The sequence below is a fragment of the Manacus candei genome, unplaced genomic scaffold (assembly GCF_025592945.1).
Source record: "Manacus candei isolate 608988 ecotype Guabito, Panama unplaced genomic scaffold, ASM2559294v1 h1tg000049l, whole genome shotgun sequence".
Classification (NCBI taxonomy): Eukaryota; Metazoa; Chordata; class Aves; order Passeriformes; family Pipridae; genus Manacus; species Manacus candei.
In genome coordinates, this window is record NW_026138097.1 from 30,177,109 (window position 1) to 30,203,858 (window position 26,750).

The 26,750-nt window shown below is 38.0% G+C and overlaps 1 protein-coding gene across 9 annotated transcripts in view; it reads left to right on the forward strand.

Moving 5' to 3' along the window:
* The window catches only part of SEMA5A (semaphorin 5A), a 325,120-nt gene that overhangs the window by 89,242 nt on the left and 209,128 nt on the right, over nucleotides 1-26,750 (forward strand). For 7 of the 9 annotated variants that reach the window (XM_051798972.1, XM_051798971.1, XM_051798974.1 and 4 more), the window contains 2 exons: nucleotides 7,854-7,937; nucleotides 8,831-9,029. In XM_051798972.1, coding sequence (XP_051654932.1) covers nucleotides 7,884-7,937; nucleotides 8,831-9,029 — 253 coding nt within the window. In that variant the 5' untranslated portion in view covers nucleotides 7,854-7,883. The remainder of the gene's footprint in view (nucleotides 1-7,853; nucleotides 7,938-8,830; nucleotides 9,030-26,750) is intronic. The other 2 variants (XM_051798980.1, XM_051798979.1) reach the window with 1 other exon arrangement.

Genomic DNA, 26,750 nt, shown 5'->3' on the forward strand with positions numbered 1-26,750 from the left:
TTTTTAACAGTGATGTTGGAGGAAGAAAATACAATTATGTTTTATTCTCTTTAGAAGGATTTTTTTTTCTTGGTCATGCTGTATTTTAGGATCTAGAAAAAAATAAGCAAGTTCGTATTGACAGAAAGGTCAGACGTTTGTGCAAGGATGTTCCTCGTATGTGTGAAACCTTTATGAATACACAGAGTCTTAAGTATAAGCATTGTAGTAGTTTTGAACTTGGCCTTTTCTTTTTGCGAACTCTGATGGATTGGATATTTTAGCTCTAAAATGCTCTTTGAAAATCTTTGTACCTTCCATTATTTTTAATTTTACCTGTTTTTTTTAGGAAAGGATTTATTAACTTGATCTTTCACAGAAGTTTTAAAATATCTGTATCTGGCTTCAGGATTTAGTGAATAACTAACAAAAGGTGGATGAATTTTCAGAAATATCTAACAGAAATAATGATTTTGCTTTCAGACTTCTTATTCCAGGATTCTGATAGCTTTATCAGGGTTTCCTATGTTTCTGATGGACATCTTCAGATGGGAGAGTTGTCTGATTTTTCTACAGCAGTTCTGAATTGAATCAGAGATCTAAATGCAAAATCTAACATGGAAGTGTGCCGTGGATTGGTGGAGTCCCCTTTGAGCACTGTTGTCTATAATCATGGGGCGTTAATCGTGGGATTAGAGGAAGCATTAAACAGTGCTTTCACTTGTGTGTTGAATTTTTATAAGCGTGTGGAAAAATTTTGTTGATGTATAAAAAGATCTAAATCTTTGCAGAGATGAAGAGCAACAAAGTGAGGTAGTAGCCTACTTACTCCTTGAGCAACTTGCTCTAGTGTTAGAGACTGCTAAAACCTGCTAGGTGTTTCTGCCCATAGACACCATGACCAGGGCTGGAGCTAGATAATCTTTAAGGCCCCTTTCAATCCAAACCATTCTGTGATTCTATGATACTCTAGCGTTTTGTATAATCAATACAGAGACATTGGATGGTTCAGTCCACCTAAGCATTCTTTGTTGGATAATCTATTGCTTGTCCAAGAACTAATGGAAGGAATCCAGAAGCTTGGTGAGATGAGTGGGTGTTTTAAATACTTATCTTGATAGAAAAGGTACATACAAATAAATAGGGGGAGAACAGAAGTGTTCTGTAGCAGTGATGTGGGATGGGAACTCTGAGCTGCCTTACCTTTCCCTTTCCTTCATATCAGTCTGCTAAACCTTACTGTCACTTAAACTGTTGCTGTAAAGAGAGACTGTTGGTTATTGATGGGAAGAAACAAATCAAAAGCTGGTAATGAGATGGGAGTTGAGAGGAGTTGGGAGTCTGAAATGCATTTGTGAATGGAGCCATGGAGCCATACAAAAGTGTGTTTTCCTCCACTGTCTAAGCTGTGACCACCATGCATTTGCTGAAATGTGTTTAATACCTACCGCCCTTTAAAACCCCATGAAAGAACTGCAGAGCTGAACCCCCCATGAGAAGGATAAATTTGCTTTTATTATCCAGTAGAAGCAGACTGTCACAGTGGTAATTTCACAACAGTTTGGAGCTCATCCAACAGTTTTTTAAAGTTGTAACTACCTTAATATAATCTTTATTTTGGAAGTTTGTCTAGTGTTAATGTGGAGAATATCCACTAATTACTTTGTTTTAGCAGTGCAATTTTGATCTTTAGATTGGTGATTCACATTTAAAATGTATTCTATTAAGTTTCTATGAAAGCTAAATACTGGTTACTATCCAGTACTTTTATACATTGATATACAAAATGATAGGGAACTGTTTTAAGTTGAATATAATTTTTTTTAAACCCAGCTCTTTGAAGTTTCTGTAATACTGTCTTCCTTCTGGTTTCTCTTTACATCCATGTACAAATTTTGGCACGTTTTTCAGTACAGTTTACAAATAAGAAAGTATGTCCAGATGGCTGCAGCAATAATCTGTGATGTGATGATCTTCTTTCTTAATTATTCAACACATATGACTCCAATTTCTGTGTTGCCTATTCCCAATTTATATACAACAGCTAAGCTTGCATTACTTTCATCTTGCCTCTTTTTTACCTTCTTCCATTAACCTTGCCTTCACTCAAAACTACTTTGAATACATGTTCAAGATTTGACATAAATTTTCATCCAACTGTAATCTTCTTCATTCTCCTCTCAGGTGATAAAACTTCTCTCTTCCCAGCTAATTTTTTTCTTAGTTGCTTCAGTGCACTGTTGTCTGCTACTCTGTTACATGGATCTCCTTCCAGTCCTGAACTTCTGCTTTTTGTTCAAACAAGCCATGTTTTTAAACTTTCTATTTTTTTATATATATATATATAGTGAAGTTTCAGCACATTGATAATGCAAATGACATCACAGCTTTACTTTTAATTGTCACTCATAGATTCCTAATTCTCACTGGTGAAATTTCAAAATTCACTTTTTCTGTGACCCTCTCACTATACTGGGAGCACAGAGGCTATTTTAGCAGGAGATTACAAAAAGTAGGTTAACAGTGAAGCTAGGGAAGAGCAAGGATCGCTCAAGAAATGTCATCATTACAATAGTTCCCCTCTAGACTGAAACACATTTCCTTTCTAAAAAAATGTAGCTAGTTATGTGAAATCAACATAATTATGTAGCTTAGAACAAAGGAAAACACAGTACCATAAACTGAGATTGTGTTTGCTAACAAATATGATGAAAATAAGTGTTAAAAATACTTTAACTGTCTGTTTTTTTGGGGTTTTTTTTTGGTTTTTTTTACTAACTCTTCTTCAATAAGGTGGACTAGCATACTATTACTATATTCCTTTTTAATGGGTAAATAAGAATTTTCATCAATAATTTTCATTTACTGAGGTGTAGAAATATGTAGTATAACAACTTCAGTCAGGGGCAGCATTACTAGGTCTCTGAAAGTACAAGTTGCTTAGAAAATTGTTGTTCACAGCTTAATATATCGTATTTTATCTCTCAACAGTGTGCCAGGGATATTTGGAAAGAATATTTGCAAAGGCCACTAACAACCTGGCTGGATAAACTGAAAGAAACTTCCAAAATGCAATTTTTGCCATGTTTTGTGACAGTTTGTAAGGAAGTCCAGTTAATGGCTACATGATTCTGTTGAAATTGGGGATTTTGACTCAACTATAACCAGAAGAAAGATATCTTTCCAAATTATAGACCTTCCTACTGGATGGGTGAAGGAATATTAAAGACAAAATGTGGATATGGCTATTCTGGGTGCTGTTTCTCTTTATGGTCACAATTCATGCAGTGTAGCATGTGCTTTGTAAGAAAGTGTGCAATGCATTTTCTCTCTCTTATAGTCAGATACTATATTCACTTTTCACTAGGCTTTATGAATAACTCATAAATACAGACTTGTATGTACTGTGTTGTGATACAAGTGAGAAATAACACAAACTACCAGTGGTGTGCAGTACAGCGCTCAGACCTTTGCAGGAAATAGGAACATGGCTGCGCTTGGTGAGAGGTGCATCCAGCCCAGCATCTGGTCTTTGTTAGTAGCAGGCAGCACATGGGTCAGGGAAGAGGGTGAGACTGCAGGGAGCAGCTAGTGGGATTTTTCCTGAATATTGTTGCAGTATCAGGCTCAGGAAGTTTCTGAGTTTCACCCAGCAAAATGAGAGAGTCAAGGTATTTCATAACTTCCCAATCCCATTTTAAAGCTATGTAATTTTTTAAAATGAACAGGACCCTGTGGTATGGTCTCTGTTCTGAAATGCTGTTACTCACAGCACCTGAAAGTATATTTCTATTACAGAACAGCTTGTATTCTATGTCATATTCATGGTGTTGACAGTTTGTTGGTCCCTAAGAAGATGTGTTTGGTTTGCCAATAATAGTACCAACTGGAAAAGGAGCAGGCAAGTGTATAGAGACAAAAGAGAAGATGAAATTCGGGGAGGGGAGGGTGTTGATCCCATAATTCTTTCTTCTCCATTTTTCTTCTTGCCCGAGCTGACACTTCTGTGCTCTTCGGGCTCATTTGCCTTCACTTCATGCCTTTCCTTTGTCTGTTAAACTTCCTCTGATTTTTCTTTCACTTTTCAGACCTTTATTTGCAAACAATCATTACCATTTTGTTCTTCCATTAAAGCTGTTTTGTAAAAGAAAAACTTTGCTGGCTGAGGTCTGTCTGAGGTGGAGAATCCTTCCTTCCACTACCTCAGGCTGACTTCTGATGTCCAGTCTGAGGATCACAGTTCAGTGGATGTCCCAAGCAGTATGTGGGGAAAGGTGCTCTCAATGACTGGACCAGGAAACCAGATGAGCGGAAGGAAACTTTAGATAGGAATTTGGGTCTTGTGAAGAAGATACCAAAAAGACCGAGGAGCTAATGGATAGCTAAGAAAAAAAGGGATTTGAAAAAAGTGCTGAAATTTTGCTGGAACTTGGGCCTAGGCTGTGCTGATTTGACTACCTTTATTCCTACCCTTAAGCTGCCTGTGGTGCTCTGTGTGGAGCTGCTGGATTGGCCTGTGCTTGCTCAAGGCAGCTATGGTCCACTGGGGCTATGCCCCACTGATGAGGCAGTCAAGCCCACAATGTGATACTTAAGTTTTGAGGTGCTATTACAAACTCCTTGCTTCAGGCTATTATTCTTGAAGCAGTGATTCCTTTGTGCAAATCACAAGTTTCAGCTCTGAGAAGCGCTGGAGAACTAGCTTTGATGACAGATTCTTCTGAGTTGTCACCCTCAGCTACTGATATTAGCAGACTTTTGGCAGAATGTCACTCTGAATTCATGGATTGATTTTTGACTGTGTTACTCAATGACAACTGATGGCTGTCTGTCTCATGCCACTAAAGAAATGAATGACAATATTAAAAAAAAAAATGAAGGAACTCAGTAAGCAGTTTGTTAATTGAAGCTGACTCTCACTTTATGCAAAGACAAATTAGAATATGCTACTCAGCTGCATAGTAAACAGTCTGCATTGCTCGGTCTGGTTAAAAGACGTGATAGTGTACAACTAGATTATTTCACGGAAGAAGATCTATAGCCTCCAGTCTCATCTTGATGTTTAATGAGGTGATCTTTGAGCTATTGATCTAATCTAATTGTGTATCTGAGTGATATGCAAATTGTTTTCTTAAAGCTATACTGAGTAAGGAATGTATTTCAAAGTAATTCTGCTATAAAGAGGTATAGGTTTGGGGGTTTTGTGTGTTTGACAGGAAACAGGATTCACTATAATAAAAACAACTTGGGGTTTTTTTTGGAAACAGGCTTCTTGATGCCTCCTCCTGGCTTCTGTCCTTTTTTCCTTCTGGGTTCCAGGACTTGTCACTACTGGTGTTGCCAGAACTAGGAACTGAGAGTATACACATTGACTTAGAATTTACTCAAATATTTTTAGTAGGTGTGATGACGGAGTCTTTTCTATATATTCCTTTCTCAAGCAATCTTCCTCTCAAATATTTTTTATGAATTAGAGGAGTTTAGTTTTAACAAATCAAGAAAAATTACAGAAAAAGACACTGAGCTTGCATCGCAGGGTATTCATGTACTCCAGTTTTATGACTATATGAATGCTGATACCCTGATTTGTCTGTATGCAGCGTATAGTCTTATTTCACTAGCAAAATACTTTTTTTCCAGGTTTGTGCTTGTGCACAAAGGTGAATGTTATCTGGAGCAGTTACTTTGCACAGAAAATTTTTATCAAACTTTTACCGTTTTGCAAACCAAGAAGTGGAGCAAAGTGCCCAGGGAAAATGGAATGAATCTCCCATAGCAAATTACATGAGCAGTGTCTGTGAGAGTAGGCACTAGTGTGCATATAAAGAAACCCCAGACCTGCTTCTGGATGCGTGTACCCAGAACCAGTCCTGAAACTGGCATCTTTTAACCATGCCAAACTCTGCTTTTTGTATACTTATATTGACATAAGCTCACTTCATCTTTCAATGAAAGTGCAGTTAAACTGACGCTTACAGAATCAGCAAAGTTAATTATTTGAAAGAAACTTTACTGCTGGACAGGTGCAGTTAGTGTGGCAGCTCTCTCTTTTATACAGCAGCTTATTTTGATTGAATAAAAGAAAGCATAGTTTATAATTCAAAGGTAAATTGTACTTCCAACACAGTGTGTTTTAAATGATGTAGAAATATGGCCATCCTGATTATTTAATTTTAAATATATGACTTCAGTGCCTGGAGGGAGTAGTCTAAAATGAATCTGCTTGGATTTAGCAGGAGTGGTTACCTGCCTTGTATGCTTAGCTGTTCACACTTTTTCTCTTTAAAGTGTGTGGGGGGGTTGGCTCAGCTAAAATAGAAAATCGCGAATTACAGGACTTTTTTCTCATCAAATACTGTTGATGGAGAAACCAAATGGTACATTTGTAAAATATAATACCTTTGCCTAAAGGGTCTCATTCATCTTTATATTTCTTCTAGGCAAGCTGGACCAAAACAAAGGGAATGAGGGAGAGAATAAGTGCATAAGACCCTTTACATACAGGAATAAAGTAATACATTGAAATAAATTGCATCTTATAATGCTGTTTATTCCACTTTCATTTTGCATCCTCAGATTGTTTTACAGACTTGTAAAATGCAATTTGTCAGAAGTCTGATTAAAGGTCTCTACTAGAAAAGCTATTCAAATAATAGGTCAATGTGCTGTTTCCCAAATGTTTTGCAATAGTTAAAAAGTTGGTCAGCGTCACAATTTGGATATGCCTCGAAGAGTTTTGACTTGACCATTATGTTTCATGGTTGAGAGATGTTTGCATATGGAAATTCTACAGAAATCAAGGAAACCAGCCTAAACTTTTCGTGTTTAGGATTCTCTTGGCTTTGTCTTGTCATGTCTTATGCTCCAGGCTAGCTATCACTTTTTGCACAATAGCTGCACTTTCAGGAAGGAGAAGGGCTGAAAGATTGCTTTGCCTGCCTCAGGACTTCTAACTTGTTAGTGTTTCAGCTCTGTTTACATACGAAGTTCAGGTGCAACCTCCTCAGGCTCACTCTTAACAGCTGTTATCGTGGGCAGAGATGGAACTTGTGTAGCAGTTCTTACTCAAGCATGTGCAGAAGGGAGAAATCTAACCCTTACAAGTTCTATGGAAAAAGATTTGGTTTTGAAGTCTTTTCTAAGGTGTCTGTTCATCTGTTGATGCTGTGGGTATATGTTGACAGTCTGTGTTTTGTTTGTGGGAGTTTTTTTATATTTTTGGGGGGGGTTGGAGATGTGTGGGTTTTTTGGTTCTTGGGAGCTGTTTGATTTTGGTTGGTTGGTTTTGCTTGTTTTGTTTGGGGATTTTTTTAAAAGTCACTTTTAATTTTTTACTCTAGCATTATATTAGGTGCAGTCTCCAGAATTCTTTCTCCTTCCATGCATACAGTAGTGTAGTGAAGTGATGAGGTTTCTACCTGCTACCTCGATTTACTGTTCTCTTGTCTATCAGGGTCTCTGAAAACTCTCCTCTGAGTAGTTGCAAGTAAGCTTCTTCTTGCAGTTACCCACCATGTGCTTAATATATTTAAATTAATACATCTAAAATCATTAATAGACTTAATAAAATAGTGAAAAACAATTAAACATCTAGAAGTCAAGGTAGAGAGAAACTTGAACTGAGATATATTATCAGAAGTTCTTTTACATCCTTCCTTGTCTCTCCTTAAAAGACTAACCTTCTCTTTGGATATACTGGTTGAGAGAAAGGAGTGTATCCTGCCTCCATTTTTGCCATGTGAGATGCATGCACTGAGAGGAGAGGTTCAGCTAGGAAAGAAAAAAACCTCTTCGACCTCTCTTTGGATTTAGAGGCTGAGGAAAGGTATTGTTGTGAAGGAATCTTTGTTTCTGCTACTGAGTTCTTTTCACAGGGGGCAGGTGAGGAGAAGTTTTCTGGATACATGAAGGACACAAGGCATCAGACTTGTCAACATTTACATCTTAGTCCCATGAAAGTCAGTATCCTTTTCGTAATGGAAACCAAGATATCCGTAAATATGTAGATATTTAATATTTTGATTAAGAGTCCTTTTCTTTCTTTCTGCAGAAACAGGATTATCTTTTTGTAGTAGTAGATGCAAAAGTTCTACAGTAGAGCTGTTTTTTTGAAACTTGGCTGGGATGTGAAAGCCTAGTTACATAAAGACCATGGGGCTTCATTTGCAGCCAGGGAGATAGAGAAAGCTGGGCTTCCAATATAAATGTTTCATTTTATTTTTGTTTAATTTTTGTCCACTATATTCACACATTTATGGATATTTCTGAGACTAAAAATTAAAATAAATAAAGTTTTTGGCTTTTTTTCATCATGAAAGTACCATATTCCTTGGTGTTGGAAAACTTGCTGCTGTATTGTGTGCAAGAAAAACAGCCTTTGAGAGTCTGTGATGTGGTATGAGACCTTTGTTTTGCTTCCTAAATCATATATGTAATCTTACAGAAACATGAATTAGAACTAGCTGCTAGTAATGTATTTGTATGATATTTAAGTTAGGAATATCGATTAGCTATGCTACAGCCCACATAAACTGGTTGATTTTGTATCAGAATAGTGCATAATGCATTGAAATGTCATCTTGCAGAAAATGGACTATCAAAACATTGGAACAAGAGCTTTATGCCCTTATATACAGGTTTTTAATCCCATTGGGTGAGAAAAGAAATCCATATTGCTAAATTAGGTAACTCATGATATTTCTATGAAGTAATTAGAGGACCATGCTTTTGAGTAGTCAAATACTACGGAGATAGAAAGAAAGCAACATTGTTTTGTTTTAATGATCATGAATTGTCTAATTTTTCATGTGGTTGGCTCTTGTACTTCAGTAAATTTCTTTGAATTCTCCAGGTGCTTTTCCCACATGAATGCCAGAAGAGTAGACAGTTAAAAGAAGTGACTGCTGTGGAGGACAGCATGACCACCATGAAAGGAAGCTGCCTCTTCTCACTGCTGTTGGCAGGACTTGGGGTGTTAGGAATACTGGAGCCAACAACAACAGAAGATATGCACTGCCACAGAGCTGAGCACCCAATTATTGCATACAAAGGTAAGGAGTAAGCGCAGAAAAACTTTATTCAGAATTTGCGACTGAAAATATCATTTAAAGATAGGTGACTCATTTTCCTTTGTGATTAAAACCAGCCTGTACTGTTGCATGGAGTTATTCCTTTCCAGGTGCAGGATTCTGCATGTGTAGACTTAATCCCATGAAGTTGCTCTTGCCCCCTTCCTCCACCTTGTCTAGGTCTCTCTGGGTGGCAGCTCTGGCCTCAAGCTTACCAAAAGGTTCTCTGAATTTGGTGTTATCTGCGACCATTGCAAACTGCATTCTGATGCCTCCCCTTGGTTGTTGATTAAGGTATTAAACAGGACAGGTCCCATGATCAACCCTTGTGATATTCCACTTGTTACTGGCTCAGGTGGAGTAAGGGGTATTAAATATTTACTCTCTGTTCTGGATCATCCAACTGGCTTTTTAACCCTCTTGTTTCCCACCTGAAGAGACAGACCGTAACTTCCTAGTTTGCAGTAAGACAATGCTGAGATAAATTACATCCTCCACCATTCCCTCATCATTGAAAACAGTAATTTTATTATAGAAGGTCAAGAATGATTTACCTTTGACAAGTCCATGCAGTTCTCAGTCACATTTTTCTCGTCCATATGTCCAGAAAAATGCATTCCAAGAGAACTAACTCCATAACTTTTCCAGGAACTTCAGTGAGATAGACTGGTCTTTAGTTCCCGTATTTGTTTCCCTGCGGTTACTTAAAACCTTCCTTTGTCTCTGTGACTTCTCAGAGATGAAAAGTGGCTGGTTATCTTGGTGTTATCTTGGATGCAGCTTGTCTGACTGCGTGCATTTGTATAGACCAAGATCTTGCAAGTCATCCCTGACTCAGGCTACATCTCCTGTTGGTAGTTCTTGAACTCCTTTTGCTAAACAACAGATACCTTTAGTACCTTGTTGGTGGTATTGAGTCCCTCAGCATCATCTGTGTCTGCTGGCACTAGGTTGCCTGCCCAATGCAACAACAGGCTTATATTTTCCTGCTCAACTTCTCATTGCTATTCGAGCAGTAGAAGCTGCTCTTGTTGCCCTTGACATTTCATGCAAGTCTGAACTCCCTTTGTGCTTTGTTTAACCATGTCCCTACATGCCCATGTGGTCTTTCTAAATTCCTCCTTGCTCGCCTTGTCCCTGCTTACACCTCATACACACAGTCTTTTTGCATTGGAGCTGCACCATGAGTTCCTTGCTTCACCAAGACAGTCTTTTCATACATATGGTTGTCATCTTGAGTATTGGGGTGAAGTGCTGAGGAACAGTTGGAACAAAGCAAAGAACACTTGGATGATGTTTTCTGTAAAAACCTAAGACATTTAATAACTTATCTGACTTTTATTATTTATTTGAATTGAGATTTTTTCCATTAGTGTCGCAACTTAGAATGAGTTCCAAATAGTTTGTAGCTATGAGGATGTAGAGATTAAGATGTATTATATTACATATTGCATTCCTCCTGTTTTTCTAAGAAAGCACATGTGTACGTTTTTTGTTCCAATGAATTAGAATTTATTGAATTTTAATTGAAAAAAATTTGTTTCCATTCTTTTCATAAAGTTAAAGAAAATAATGTTGTGCTTTTTACAGAAAGTATTTTGTTCTGGCATTTTAATGATTTAATAAAAGTAATGGTACCAGCTGTCCCTTTATTCAGTACACTGGAGAATGAACTAAAATTGTTGCATTCTTTACTTGGAACAACAAACCATCAGTGTATTGTGAAGGTGGGATCTTTATCACTGTTTTGTTGATGGACTAAATAGTATGAGTTACTCTGATGACAGACCTGGTTTCCTTAGCAGTCATATTATGTGTATGATTTAAAATGTTATTTTTTATCATGACATTTATACACAATGTTGTAAATTAAAGCAATTGAAATAGCACAGTTAAAATTCTGGCACTTCTTAATTTCACAGACTAAGAGATTAATGGATGTAGTTTTTGTATATGCAACTGTAAAAGCAAATAATTTGGACTCATTATCAGAGCTACATGCTAGGAGTTGATTAAAAACATGTTGTTTTATGAATCCGATTCAGTCAATATTTAGGAAAGTAGCTTGAATTTAGCCTGATCCTGCCTTTTAGACCTTTCTTGTTCTTTATCATATTTAATTTTTAGTGATATCCTTCTGGTTCTAAGTTACTATGCTAAGGCTTTTTGGGGCCAGAGACCTACTCTGTCATTTTGTTTCAGTTCCATCTTTTGATGTAGCCAAAGAGAGTGTCACAGTTAAGGTTCACTGAACAAAACCAATTCCTTTTGCTGTAAAAAAATATGTGGGAAATACGACTATATAGAAATATTTATTGTTTCTATATGTGTCAGATTTTTAATATGAGATTTAGTAAGATTTTCAATGCCAGACTCCTTCTTCAACTTTGTGGTAAAAATATCATTAATCAGTGCATATCCAAGACATACCTTAGCCTTTATGAACTGACATATCTTGAAAAATATTCTGACAAGCTGTAGTTCATACTCACCACAATGATCTGTTGGGAGTCATTAGTAAATATTAGAAAGTACATGTGGAAACATATTTGCAATGCAGTTTACAGTATGTGATAGCCATGGTATAGTAACCATGGCAGTAGTGGATAAGGGGTTGGTCTTGGTGATCTCAGAGGTCCCTTCCAACCCAGCTGATTCTATGATTCTATGATTCTATGATTCTGTGATAGCTAGGTAACATAATTGGTGTGGGCACATAGCATTTCACTTGTAGTTACAGGACTGCTAGTTAAGGGAAAACAGAAGTTATGAAACCAAAGGAAAAAATGCCCGAGAGGTGTGTCTTTGAATCTGTATGTTAGGAATGGACTACTTGAGGTACTAAAATATAAGAAGAGAGAGATGTGTGAGAAGAGCCACTCTCTGAATGAATGGAGTTGGCAGGTTTCAGGCGTCTTTCTGATTTCTGTATTTTTTCTGCAACATTTACTGGCTTCATCAATGCCTAGGAAAGTGCCCTTTGTATCTATTGATGTTACATTCATGCTAGACCAACACAGAGTTGACAAATCAATTTGTAAAAGCTAACACCCCTTTAATTTGATTACTGCATTAATACCCTATTCTGTAAAGTCATCTCATACTAGTGTTAGATCCACCAGAGCTAAATACTGTGTGGGATGCTGAACATCAACCAAGGCTGACTGGTATTGAGTGGTAGGTACTTTAAAGCTTGTAAACTCAGTACTAACTTTACAGAGATATCAACAGTTTTGTTTTATTTATAACTGACTGAAGCTTGTTTGTTTGGGGTTTTTTTGTAGTTTCTGGTATGCCAAAATAGCAATGTACTTATTTGATTTGTCTTCCTTTGAGAGGGAGGGTAGATGGAGTATAAACTATTAAATAAAACTAATGGAGTGAGAGTCTGGTGTAGCGTATGGATGAACAGCTGCAAAAAACTAATAAAAAGACAAAATAGTCCCCAGGAGTTGTCATAGTGAAATATGGAAAAGGAGTGTATCTACTGAAAGAGCTTACTTTCCTTCCCACTGGCCATCAAAAACTGCTCACTTAGGTGATGATCCTGTCAAACTACCTTGTGAAGAGAGGCATATACTATTTCTAGCACTGATTTTCACAGCTAAATAGCTTTAGTTGAAGACTGTGATACATCTCCTGATACCAAACGGCAAGAATTTCACTCGCCAGTTGAGAATTTTTACTCAAGTACTTTGTTTTCTGTTGGAAGAGGAAAAACAAGGTGCAGAAGCAGGAGAAATGCAGGCACTTTCATAGGATTTTTGACATGATCTAAAAATTGGTTTCATTTTATATTTCATACACAGTGGTAATAACCATGTTGTAATTTATTTATCTGCATAATTAATATTAGGACAGCATAATGCACCTTTGCACTCTCCCAGAAACTATAAATAAGAAAGTCTTAGATCAGAAAATGTTGGCAGCTTTAAAATTTGTTGTCGTAGAACTTCCTTAGACTAGAATAAGGCATTTTGTGTCATGTTAGGAAGCTGGAAATTTCCTTTTCTCGTTATTTAAAGTTGTTAAGACCTATCATGGAAAACAGACTTATATAAAAATAGATCTCTAAGTATGGGATGGATTGACAAGATCAACTGGTAGTGTGCAATTCAGTGTTTTATGTGGTGAAACTAACTGATGATGCATGTTCCCTCTTCGAAGTTCTTTTCTCTCTCTCTAAGGAGAAGTCTGCCTCCAGATGTACAAAGATGTGCTAGTATGTTGAAATTCAGGCTTAAAAAAAAAAATCTGTCTGCATATGTAACATGCAGGCATTAATGCTCCGTACAATCCTTAACATCCACTGGTCAGATTATGTGACCAATACATCTGTTCTAGAACAAACAGCAGTCACAAGTATTGAGGCCATGTAGCTGAGAACACAGCTGTGCTGGGCAGGGCACGTCTCCAGGATGAAGGACCACCGCCTCCCTAAGATCTTGCTCTATGGTGAACTTGCCACCGGCTGCCGCATGAGAGGAGCCCCGAAGAAAAGATACAAAGAGTCCCTGAAACAACATCTTAGCCTTGGCCATATTGATCAACATAACTGGTCTACTCTGGCCTCAAATCGGGAGGCCTGGAGACACACCATCTATAACGCTGCCGTTTCCTTTGAGAACGCACACAGGATCTCTCTTGAGGAGAAAAGACAACGCAGAAAGAACCGTGTCTTGCTCAATACACCACCTAAGGAGTCTTTCTGCTGTGCCTTTTGCAATCAGACATGTCTATCTCGTGTTGACCTCATTAGCCACCAATGTGCTTGTAACAAATGTGGATAGAGCCCTTCCCAAATCTTCACTCGCGAAGCCTAGCCATGATGATGACTAAGGATTGATCAGCTATACTGGCATAATTCCAATAGAGGCATTAGAGTCAAGAGATTATAAATCGTGTAACTTAGAATTGGGGGAGAGGAAAGAAGATGCAGGGGACAGAATAGACACACAGAGACTCACAGTGGGAGATCATTGATCTATGCATATGTTTCCATCTGTTTTTAACAACATGTAAAGAAGTATATTTATGCTTAAAATAACTTAAGAGTTAAGAGAGAAAAAGTGCTTAAATAAGCTAGTTATTAAACATGGAGCCTTACAATTTTCATTTTTATTAAATTTTATTATAGTTGGATATGCTTTTATTTGCATATAGTTATGAAATGCTAGCTCTGCAAGTGTATTAGGGTTTAGTGATGGTCAATTTCTTGGAAAACAGACTCTTGGAAAACATACTCTGTTAATAGAGTAAAGAGATGTGTTTAACCCAAACAGCTAGAAAAGACTATGAAAACCAAATTTGCTCTATGAGAAACAATGTATGTTTATAAAAGCTGAACTATTCTTATGCAAAAAAACAAAGCAAAATGGTTGAGTGGTGTAATATTTGTGTAATATTTCCATCGTTTCAAAATTTGCCTGCTCTACAGAACTTTTGTGGTAGCTCCCTGCGGATCTGAGCTTTTATTAGGTTTAAAGAAGAAAGAAACCCAAAACAATCAACAAAAAGTGTAAAAGTAGTTACAGCAGCACCTTGTTTCCCCAGACACATGCATTTGTTGAACTTTGAAATTGTTAGACCTGTCAAAACTCAACTGAAGACTCTGTCTGTAGGCAGACCCCTGTCCATGATGTAGAACTGAAGGGACCATCACAAGTGCTTAGTAGTGTGTGAATCAGCTGGAAAAAAATTGACTTAAATCCAGTTTTAGATGTAAAATTTTAAGTATTGACTGTCCTGCAGTTTACCTACCTAAAATTGAATTACTTTGCCTCTTCTATCAGAAATACAGTAAAGTTGTGCACTTGACTTAATTGATGCTGAGTACAGCTGAGATCATTTGCTCTGGGGCAAATCTCATTCTTCTGTGCTCTCATAAAATAAGAATTTAGGGTTGTGCTGTCTCAATAAAAAAAATCAGTTTACATAATTTTAGAAGCTATATTTAGTGATAATTTAAATACATGCTGTGCTGTAACAAAGTTATCTGTTGAATAAACATGCTTAAAAATAGCATGTCTCAATCCATAGAAGAAATGAACACAAACCCTTCATTTCAACTTGAGGTTAACCAGAAAAGAAAAATAGCATAGTTATTTTTTGATTCCTTGGTTAGGGAATCCTAAGAAATATATTTTCTTAACCTTACTGTCTGACCACCACAGAATTCCCTCACTTGATGTTTGTCTAAGTAATATAGACTCAGTACATTGCTCTGCTCATTTTATCCTGTGGTTTCCGCATGCAGTGCATGCACTTAACATGTGCCAAGAGGAAATAACATGTGGGCTGAATGAAGAAGGATATATGCCGTATGAACTTGTTTTTGTTTGTACTCGCTTCTCTTTTCCCTAAGCTTGTTGCAAGTTACCTTTTAAACTTATAGTAATCTACTAAGCTGTTCAGTTTTTACTACTTTTTCCTTCCTTTCCTAGTTTTTCATACATACGTTTCAAAGACCTCCTGCCAGCTTCTGCAGAGAGATTAAGGTGTATTGCTTTCCATTCCCTATCATCTGTTGGGTTTTTCTTTAAATAAAGATGATTCATCAGTGAAGAAAAGTTGATTGCTAGATATTGCAACTTTGGTTTGTCTAGATGATAGGACTATGAGATTGCTTGCACTACCTTGCCAAGAACCAATTCTTCTTAAGGAGGAAAATAATTCCATTGCCAGCTTTATACTTTTTTGTATCGAATCAGGTTTGCCTTTAATTTTGTATAGGAGATTAAGCTTCTGCTGGGGAATGGCAACCTTCAACTGTTTACTGTTAATTTAAAAAATATGTCTTTGGAGATTGAAGGCTACTATCCCCTTATATTTCCCTAAATCACTAGTATCATTGATATCCATTCCCATGAAAACCAAGGAATGGCAGGGACTGAATTCTCAAAGCAAAGGGCTTGCATATTGGCTGTTTCCACACCCCCCCACCCCCATTCACATTTTAAAGCAAGCATCAATTTACAATTATTTTGGTATTCCAGCCAAGCAGTGGACCTTCATAGAATGTTAATAATTTTAATAAATTTCTGATAATATAAAAGCAGTAGTGGCTACAATAGCTAGTGAGATGCAGAGACAAGTCCTGCAAGCCTTTCTATGGCTGATTTGTTCTGTATTGCCCTAATTTGGATGTTTACAGCATGTGAAGTTCCCTGATTGTTATTGAAGCTGCAAAATGAGAGGCTCCTACCATATTCTACTAACTGTACAAAGTGGGCAGATGGAATTAAAATCTGTTTTTTTTGTTCTTTTTCTTTTTTTCTCCTTCTTCAAAAGAGCTGTATTTTTAATGGCGATGAGCATTTTTTACTAAAAGGTTGTAAAACATCCAGACTGGATGAGAAGAAACAGATCAGCAACCAAGAAATAGAGCTTGTAAGCTGCTATAGTTCTGTTAATTTCTAGAAGTTATGATGTGTTTAAAGCAAGAGAAAGCACAATATTGCTTTGATATTTTTCTATTTTATTTTTTTTTCCATGAGGCAATATTTAAAGGTTTTTTTTCATAAGATGTTTAAGGTGTACTCTGTCCCTTTTACTGACAGCTATCAGTGTGAGTATTCTACCAATCTACCCCTTGGAAAAGGCATTAATGAGGCATATCCATTCTTTCTAACTCATATGGCACAGTATAAATTATGTTCTGCTCAAGTTTTAGTTCTCTATGCATAATCTCCATGCTAATTCATGTGAATTCAATTCTCCTTCTTCAGGGACTGCATTGCAATATATGTCCAAAGCTACTGAATGGTGACGGAAGAAGAAGTGCATGTATGTGGCTAGTTAACATCGCACTGCTAACTTGCCTTGGGTGTAACCCATTTGTGCCCAGGTCTTCACGGAGCTCATGGCTCCATGGTCATCACAGCCCAGCAAGACACCTCTGTGTCATGTGAAGCAGATGGCCCTGTGGGCTCCACCTCTGATAAGAGTGCCCACACAGCCTGCCTGGCCTCTCACAGAGGTGGCAGCAGCATGGCTCTGCACTTTGAAAGAAACAGCTTAAATTCAGTTCTTCTTCATTACTTCTTGTAAAGAAGTCTTAAAAGGAGTGGCTGAGGAAACTGGAGAAAAGGAGGCTCAGAGGCTCTCTACAACTACCTGAAAGGAGGTTGTAGCCAGGTGGGCGTCAGTTTCTTCTTCCAAAAACCAAGTAATCAAGAGGAAATGGCCTCAAGTTGTGCTAGGGGAGGTTCAGGTTGGACATCGGGAGGAATTTCTCCACTGGAAGGTTGGATAAGCATTGGAACAGGCTGCTCAGGGAAGTGGTGGAGTCACCATCACTAGAGGTATTTAAGACACGTGCAGATGTGACACTTGGGGACATGTTTTAGTGGTGAACTTGGCAATGCGGTGTTAACAGTTGGACTTGATGATCTTAATGGTGTTTTCCAACACAAACCATTCTGTGATTCTAAGTAACCTAGGCTGCTAGTTCAGAAAAGATGTCACCAACTGCAGTTCCTGGCTGTTTGATCCTGAGCAACTTTGTTTTCATACTTGGTAGCGACACAGTTTTTGGAAAGACTCATTCCAGTGGTCTTCCCTTCCAGATTCTGTGCGATGTCTATGGGGCCCAAACTGCACTCACTTGGTGTCACCTGCTACCCTTACTAGGTCACTGAATGTTCCCTTCTGCTGCCCGTCACTTTGGCAGACAGGTCTGGGGAAATCGTGGCCCACCCTTGCGCCTTACTTGTAGCTCTAATATTTCCAGGAATCTTAAGAGGTGTGTAGAAAAAAAATTTGTTAATTTTTCATTTTTCTTCCTAATTTCTTAAATAACCTTACAGAGATACTTTGTGTTTGTTAGATTTGTTAGGAAATAGAGAAGTGCTGTCAGTGCTTCTTCAAAGTGTTTTTGGTTTGTTTGTTTGTTTGTTTTTTGTTTTTCTCACATTCTTTCTTTCCTGTCTCCCTTTTGCAGCACTGCTTGTTTGCTGTCGACAAGACTATAGGACACTGGGTAGAGCTGATTTTGTGTGACTGAACATGGTAGATACTTGTTACATGACAATTTGTCATATCGAGGTTGGACCACCCGTTGATTTTTCATGAGCTCGTCTTTCCATTTCCAGTGCTCACTTCAGATTTTGTCTTGAAGGATTTATGGACAAAGAAATATGGTTCTTTTCTACCATTTCAGAGAATTAAGAGCTCACCATTTTACAACCAGGTCTACAGTAAATTGACTAAAGTAGTTGTTAATAGTGACAAATACCTGGACTTTGGCAGTGCCTTTTAGAACAAAAGTAAGTTCTACAAAGAGAAGTGTTTTTCGTGGTGTTGTGGTTTTTCCTTTTCTTTTTCTTGTTTGTCACTTTCTTTTTCTGACTTTGGGACATCTTTTTGGTTTTGTGGTGGAGAGTATGTTCCTTTTTGAAGTCCTGGCTCCAAGCTCTTACAAAGATTAGTGTCAGGCTTTGCTCTGTATAACCTCTGTGTCATGATATGTCTTATTTTGTTGGGTTTTGTGTTTTTTCATTAAATATCTTCAGACTTCAAAATATTTTATGAGCTGTAGTCTTGGCAGAATTGATAGAATCAAGAAATTTTATTTTTCTAAAACAATGTAAATGAAGAAGTTTAGTATGTTCATATGCCAACATAAATAAGAATGAATCATCGCGAGATGGTCAGTTCTAGAAAAAAGGTCTTGCTATTTGAAGCATAGATATTTCCAACTAAAATAACAGGGCATAACTGTCTATGGGCAGTTGGCTTTATGTTTCTGTTCCCTATAATACCTATATTAAAATTCAGCAGATTTCTTTACAAAACTCTGTCTTGAGGCCAAATACTGATTTCCTATAACCATTTGTCATGGTTTGAGACCCCCAAAAATCCGATTTCTGAGTCCAAGCCCACCTCCCACGATTCACCCCAGTGTGAGAGGGGTTTTCCAGACACAACACAAGACTCAATATGGGGGGAAGGGAATTATATTACAATTATTACACAAATAAATACATATATACATAATCCTAACTATCTCTCCTATGATAAAGCAGTATTTACATTGGATCAAATCTCTTTTCCCTCCAATAAAAGTCCAGAAGGGAAGAAGGAAAGATCCTTTCCACGTTCAGGGCAGCAGTGTCTTTCTTCTTCAATGCAGCAGTTGTAGTTGGATTGTTGTAGCTGGATCTCTCTCTCTCCATTACACACAAAGGGGTCTCCTCTCACCCCTCTCAACCCTTCGGCTATGAGCGAAGGTCTCTCTCCTGTGGACTGTGATTGCCGGGACGAAATCTCGCTTCACCACGTCATATCACGAAGTGCAGGGGCATCTTCATGACAGTCCCTTTCCTCAGGGGATTTAAGTTCCCCTTGGGTCAGAATGTTTAGGGTAGCTTTCAGTTCAGTCCTTGCCCTAAATGTTCTATCAGAGCTCCTTTGCTCTGTCTCAAAACTACCAGCATGGCAGCAGCGGGGCGGGGGGGGGGGAAAAAGACCACTTCCCCCGCATTCCATCTGGCCATCCCGGTGCAGCTCTGGGATGTCTCTGAGCTCTTCAGTCCTCTCTCCGGTGCTGCTGCATTCCAAGACTCCCTTCAAGTAGGGGTCCACCCCCTCCTCCTAGGAGGGGTCTCAAAGGGGTTTTGGGGGGAGCTCATTCAGTTCTTACCCCAAAACCGTCTCTGTTGAGCTTAGTCCTCTCTCTCTCTCCATCAGACATCTCTGTGTCTCTCTGCTCAGCTGCATGCCGTCTTGTTGCTTGTTTCTTATCTTCTTGGCTTTCAGCCATAGCCTTCCACTCAGCGCTGCCTCTGCCACCGCTTTTCTGTCTTCTGCTGCCCACTCACAGTGGAGAAAACTCCCCAGCTCTTAGCTACAGATACTTGGCGCAGTCTAATACTGTTCCAAGTTCCTGCAGCCCCCAGCCGAGGCTGGGGGGGACCTAGCCCCCAACGGGGCTCCTGGCCCCTCCGCTCCTTGTGGTCTCAGAACATGGCCACTTCTCCTCCAACTGCCTCATCCCCTTCTTTTCGGTCTGGTGTGATATGTTTGAATTTTGCAGGGGCGCTGATTGAGTCAACATCAAGTGACACCACCCCCTCGGGGGTTACCATTTTTTTAACTCCAGGGGGAAAAACACTTTTTTTCCCCACCATGCCATTACACATGATTTCCATCAAAATGAATTCTCTGGCTGGTTGACAAAGGCAGCATGTAAGTGTTAAAACATGAAAAGTTAAACCCCTCTGAAGAGAGGGCACGACTAAGGATGTCAAGTGTTTTACATGATCAGTCTGTCCCTCTGTGTCACATTCAAGAAGACTGGCAGCAGCAGCACAGGGACCAGAGCTGGTAACTGTAAGGGGTAGTTGCACACCGGGAAGAGCATGTAGGCTGTGCTAGTTGGGGCGTGAAGTTAGTGTTTTTTAACTGTGCTGGTAGAGCTGAAACTGCTTTCATCTAGGTGGGAGTCCAGTCTTTTTTCCCTTACACCTTCTTATATCTGTATGCAATATGTGTGTTTGAACAATGAAGCATAAATAATTCCAAACCCTTGTTTAGAAAAGTAAGAAATAAGTAGTCATTGCAGCAGATGTTACTGTCTCTTCCCTTAGGGCACAGACAGTCATAACCCAAATTCCCTTTAATTATCCTGGTAATAGACATATGCACACACATAAGAATGCAGAAATATGTACTTCTAGCTGGGGAAGCTCTGTCAGGACAAAGAAAACAGAAAAGCAGGCTTTATTTCAGACCTTGAAGGTTAGAGCAGATTGTAAAAGCATGTCAGGGAACCAGGACAGGGCAACTGCTGTGTGCCCTTCCTGGAGAGCAGTAGGCAAATGCTGGGGGCAGCCACTTTTTGCCTAGTGAGATAAACGATGAAAGATGAGAAGAGTGGATAGAAGGAAGTTTACAATAGGCTTAAGAAAGAAGTTCCAGTTTTCATGCATTTAAAGTCAAGAAACATATACTGTAATTATGCTTGATTGTCTGTTTTTCCCATTAATAATAAATAAATTGCTTACAGCCCTGCCTCATTACCTCCAAAATTGTTCTGAAGCTGTAATAGCTGTTCATAAAATGAATGCCCAATAAACAGGTGGTGAACTTTCTGGAAAATGTCAAGAGGTTTATGGTCTTGGGATCTGTTTTATTACAAATAAATGGAGGAGAGCTGGAGAAGCTAGCAGGGCTTCTAGATAAGGCTAGAGATACATATTTATTTCTTGGCCTCTGCAGTTTCCTTTGTAAGGAAAAGCAAGTTTCAGGACTGTATTAAGTTTTGTTGGTTAGTAGAAAGAAGGCAGCTGGCTTGTTTGTGTAATCTAGAGACCTCCAAAACATTACATCTTGAAAGGGAGCTGTAGTTTTGAGGTTGCTTTGTCTTTTTGTTGGTTCTTTTTTTTTTCTCCCCTCCCTCTAAGCAAAGATGAGCACTGAACTGCAGATGAAGATCTGACATGTTTTCATGTTTCCAAAGGAGAACCAAATGTAGTGTGGTAAGACTTAAAAGAGGAATCTTTTAGTTTGTGGTTGCTGATTTAATCATTCTGGGCAACTTTGCAACTTCATCTTTTCCTTTATGGAGGATTGGATTGCATTAGCTAACCCTACCTAAACAAAATTTTTATTTTGTTTTTCCCTTTGTAGGAAGAAGTGATGTTTGTTTTCTTATATCTTCCTGGATCCCCATTTTAGAAACTGTATGGTTCTTAATGTCCAATCATTAATTACCAAAATGCTGATATTTTTCAATTTTCAATTATCCACATTAAAAAGTTTTCATAATTTCTATAAGAAATATTTTAATTCTCAATTTTATAAAAAGTAAGGGGTTAACTACTATAAATATAGTAGTTATGTTATTGTTAATCCCAGTTATGATGTCCACATACGGTTAATTCTGTACACAGCCTAGGAATAAATGTGTTCTCTATGATGAGGGCTATGTGCAATGCCTTTTTCATTAAAGTGCAATACTGAGTATTGTAACATGTCTATCTGTCCTAATCCTTTCATTATGCAGAGAAGCATAAAATGGCGTGAGCTGATGCCATCTTTTTGCTCTTGAACTAGTACTCTTCTCTGCTAATGTTGTGTTCAGTCTGCTTCCACTGTATTCCATTTAGGTTATTAGAGTCCTCTGGTAGCAAAGACTGTTAGATCTGTTGCATCCATGACCCTCTTTAGCCTTGACATATGCATACTTGTACCATATAAATGAAAAAGTGGACATGGGACATGCCAACTACATTCTAATCTCAATAACAGGTGGATCAGAAATTTCTCTAGAGCATTGAGCTAGTATTCTCTTGGCTTTTCAATTTATTATTATTTATTTTAGAACAGCTTAGTCTCTTTCTGTGAGGTTTAAATGTTAGAGACTTGGTTTTTTTCTGATATGTCCATTTGACTAAGGTTCTTAATGTGGTAGTTTGTCATTCTTGTGTATTAAAAATTACAAAAAAAGCACCTTCCTGGGCTCTAATTCATACTGGTGGAGTGTATATGTGCCTAGCACCTAATTTTATGTTACTTGGATATTTTCTTGCTCCTTCTACGCAACTTCAGCTCTGGAATGGAAATGGTACTACTTTTAAGCTCTACTATTGTAAGATGCATTAATAGTTGTTTTGTCTGTCCCTGTAATCATACTAAAGGACAGTATTAGGAGCCATGTAGAAAGGGTTAATGAATGCCCAGAGTGTTGACCCGAGGCTGTAACTGTAATGATTTCACAGTTAATGAATCCAATGGGAATATGCCCATTGGGAAAAGTCCATTCTAGCCTGTTTTGCAACAGAGTTAGGCTAGCATTAGAATAAGAATTTGGTCCAAAATAAGTAAAAATAAAACGTGACTTTGCAAGTATGTAAAGAATAACTTCCATTTCTATGGTTTTAAACACTTTGTACCGGAAATAGAACCACCATAGTTGTGGTGGAGCTTCACAGTCCTGAAACCTGAGGAGTGCACAAAGTATTTGTTCAGATGTAGCGTAGGTTTCTCTCAACTACAATGACAACTGGATAAACTCGCGTGCCTAATCTGGGAGTTTGTTTGCAGCTGTGTTTTCAGGAGCTCATCTAAGGAAAAAAACACCTGTATAGGATATCCTATATTGTCACTTACATCTTTGTAGCTATAGCTTCTTTCTATCCAGTATTTACTTCTTTTTTTTTTAAATGTATTGATCAAAATTATTTAAAACATCGAGTCATTGCATACAAATGCAGAGCAACACATGCTTCAAATAAGTCCTAGAAAAATAAGTTATGTTGTTGACAAACTAAGCCTCACTCCCACTTCTTGACAAGTGGGAGTGAATTGTGATTGATTTCAGCAGTAATACAGCTGTTCTTTTGCTGAACTGTCTTGATGGCGTCGTCCTTTTTTGTTGGAACCTGTCGAATAGTGTTTGCACGTATTTCCTTTCTTCACTCGAGCTGTGGCATCTTTTATCCTTTCGTCTGCAGTCAGTCAATAACTTGCTAGCCAAGGATGTGTTTAATGCATTTCAGTGAGGAGAGAATATAGTGTGAAAAAGCTAGGAAAGACTGGTAATTGGGAATGTTAGGAAAAAAGTATAGACAAAAGTGAATCCTAAAAGATGCAACAGGCTCTGTCACGCCATTTTTCTTGTCTTTTTTTCCCAACACAGACCAATGCTTGTTATCATGAAGTTGTTCGCAGTGAAGTTATTATTCATAGATATATTTATAATATAATGGGAATTTTAAAATTAGAACAGTCACACTGAATTTATGATGCACAGAAATTACTGAAGAAAATCTTTTCTCAGTCCTAGGTCTAAAATAGTTAAGGACTGTGGAGTCCTGAAGCATCACAAGTGTGTTTACAAGTGCACCTAACTGTGTCCTTCAAAAGCAAATGTTGCAAATAAATCCCCAAACGGGACATGCTGAATGAGTGAATACTGCCAGCCCTGACACATTGCTGAATAGTTTCCCCTGGGGTTAATGGGACAGTCATCACAGCAGTAGGGGTAATTTAGTGGAGTCGAGGTAGCAGAGAGACTTCGGACATTCTTCCTGCCTTTGAAGAGGACAGTAATGTGACTGGAGTATCACAGGAAGAGATCTAATTTAGGTTAAAATAATTATACAGCTTCATGAAGATGGAGGTTATTGTATAATCCTTAGATTAGTTACATTCAATTATAAAATAACTTTAGCACGCAGAAATATATTTTGATTTTCTTCTGATAAGATTAGTGAATTTGTTGTACTGATGCCACCCAGAGACTTCTGTTAACATTGCAAATCTGCTAGTTTTCAGCTACGGTGTTACTGTTGTTGCTGTAGTCATTGTGGTATTATTATTATTGTTGTTACTTAGCTAACAAAATTTCTTCAAGAAGGTGGTACTGTGCATATGTTTGACTTTGTGCTCACTATTTTCAAAAAGGACACTATGGCATGAGATGTGACACACATATACCATAAACACTACTGATATTTTTAATGTCTACATTAATTTTTAAATTAAATCATGAAATCTTTATTGTCTTTTGACTTTGTTATTTACCATTAATGATCACTTCTGAATTTGGTTCAAAACATTCCACTCTATTCCTTATTAGTCATTACTCCATTTTACTGCTTACTGTAGCTCTACTTTGAAGTGCTGAATAATGAAACTTAGGTTAGAGGGAACTCTGTGATTTCATTTGTAAAGAACTGTAGAGCTCAGCCCTTGGCAAGTCCTTGGACAATGTAAACCAAACAAGCTGTGGCCTGTTGGGCAGATACTAAATTTAAAGTAAAAAAGAGAGAGATTTCTGGTCTTTCATTTTTTTTAATGAGTATCTAATGTCCTCCTACCTAGCTTTGATTGTTAACCTCCTTTGTCTTTAAACCTCTTTAGGAGACTCCTTTGACCTTTCCTAAGAGCTGAGGGGACTTCAATGTGTTTGCTTTGCTGTAGATTTATGGATGATGCCAAACTTTGTTTCATATTAAATGTAAGCTATTAACCCCCCATTCTCCCAAAGCCTGAACCCCCCAGGAAAACCCATAGCATGTGATTCCCAGCATGTTAAAGAGAGCTGTAGCTTTTTCAGAAAGATTTTTTTCAATATCCATATTTTAGTTCCATGGGAAAGTGTTTCTTTTGGGAATGTCTTTGAGTTATAAGGCCTGCAGATTTCAGTACTGTAATAGCAATTGAAAAAATATTTTTCTTTGCTAAGGGTAATTATGCCTTAAATGTACCAGAAGGACCCAGCGTGTGTTGGAGATTGGCTGTAGTCATGACTGTATGTATGCCATAACACAGTTTTCTGTGGATAACTTTAACTCTTAGACCAATATCTGCAGAATGGTAAAAATGCCCATTTTTTTAAGAAGTTTTTTAAGAAGTCCAGGCCGAAGGTGTGTTTGAATAAATGCTTTCAGTATCAGGAGAAAGAAGAGAGAAGTCAATAAAGGGCTTGGAGTTTTACTGTGTTGCACATGAATTGAGGGCAGAGGAAAGGGAGTGGAATGCCAGAAAGGGGAGGATTAGAATTGGAAAAGGTAGAGATGTTACTGTTTGTCACCTGTGATCGGCAAGCAATACGATTAGGTTACGTGTTGGCAGGCCAGCTTAATTAACTTACACATTTATTTATGGTACTGCTGTAGTATACAAAATGTACAGCTATGTTATTTTGTAAAGCCTGTCAAGTTGCATCTGCATAAAAACCATTAATAAAGTGAAATTATAACTGCTTACTACTTTATCATTATTTTTTTAATTGAAAAAAATAATTTATACACCTTTAATAGCTTTTTATGAATTTTGACTTTAACTTGATAACTCATAACAAAACTGAAAAGTCTTGTTTCACCTTTGGGTTTTCAGCTAGATTTTGCTGTTTTGGTGAAAATAAATATAATTATTATGTTAATTAGTTACATAATTCTTCTGTAGCATAACTCACAACAGAATTTCACTAATAAACTCTTTTACAGTGGACATGGGTTTGTTGATTGTCCTTTTTTTTTTAACAGGCACTGCTTTTGTATTCGTGTTCCCTTACAAAAGGGTCACGAAGTTGTAGCTTTATCTCATAAAGGCTTATTCCTGGACAACACATGATGCCACTGTGACACATGAGATACAGTTTCAGAGTGTTTGCCAAAAAAAAAGAGCTCTAACAGCCATTTACTCTCCCTGACCTTATTCCCTCAAGCGAGAACACTACTGAATGCAACAAAGACAGGATAAAATAATTTATATTTTGGAGAGATAGAGAGGAATCAGATTTCAGAGAGATTTTTTAGCAAGGTCTTTCTTAGCAAGTCCTCTCTTCTTGTTCTCTAGCCTAGGCTTGCCTTGCCCTCCTGGCCCCTGCTCACTTGCTCCAAACCTTGTAATGGTCTCAGTCACCTGCTTGCTGTACCTTGAAGCTTTACTGTGTCTTGCTGAGACAGCTTGACAAGTGGAAGGAAATTGAGTATTCGAATCTCAGTTTTCCCTGTAGTCTTCTGGTACTGCATTACCTCTGTGTACTGAAATGTCTCTGGCCTCCCCTTGCTATGGGGAGCTACTGCTTTCCTCTTCTTTCAGAAAACTGAGGGTCTCACTCGTTCTACCAGTATGGAGCTGAGGTAATTCCATTCTCAACTGCTTACCCTGTTTCTCTTTCAGAGACTGATGTTTCTAGAGCAGGTCTGGTTTTACTCGTGTGCAGATCTGCTGGGGAGCCAGTGGCATTCT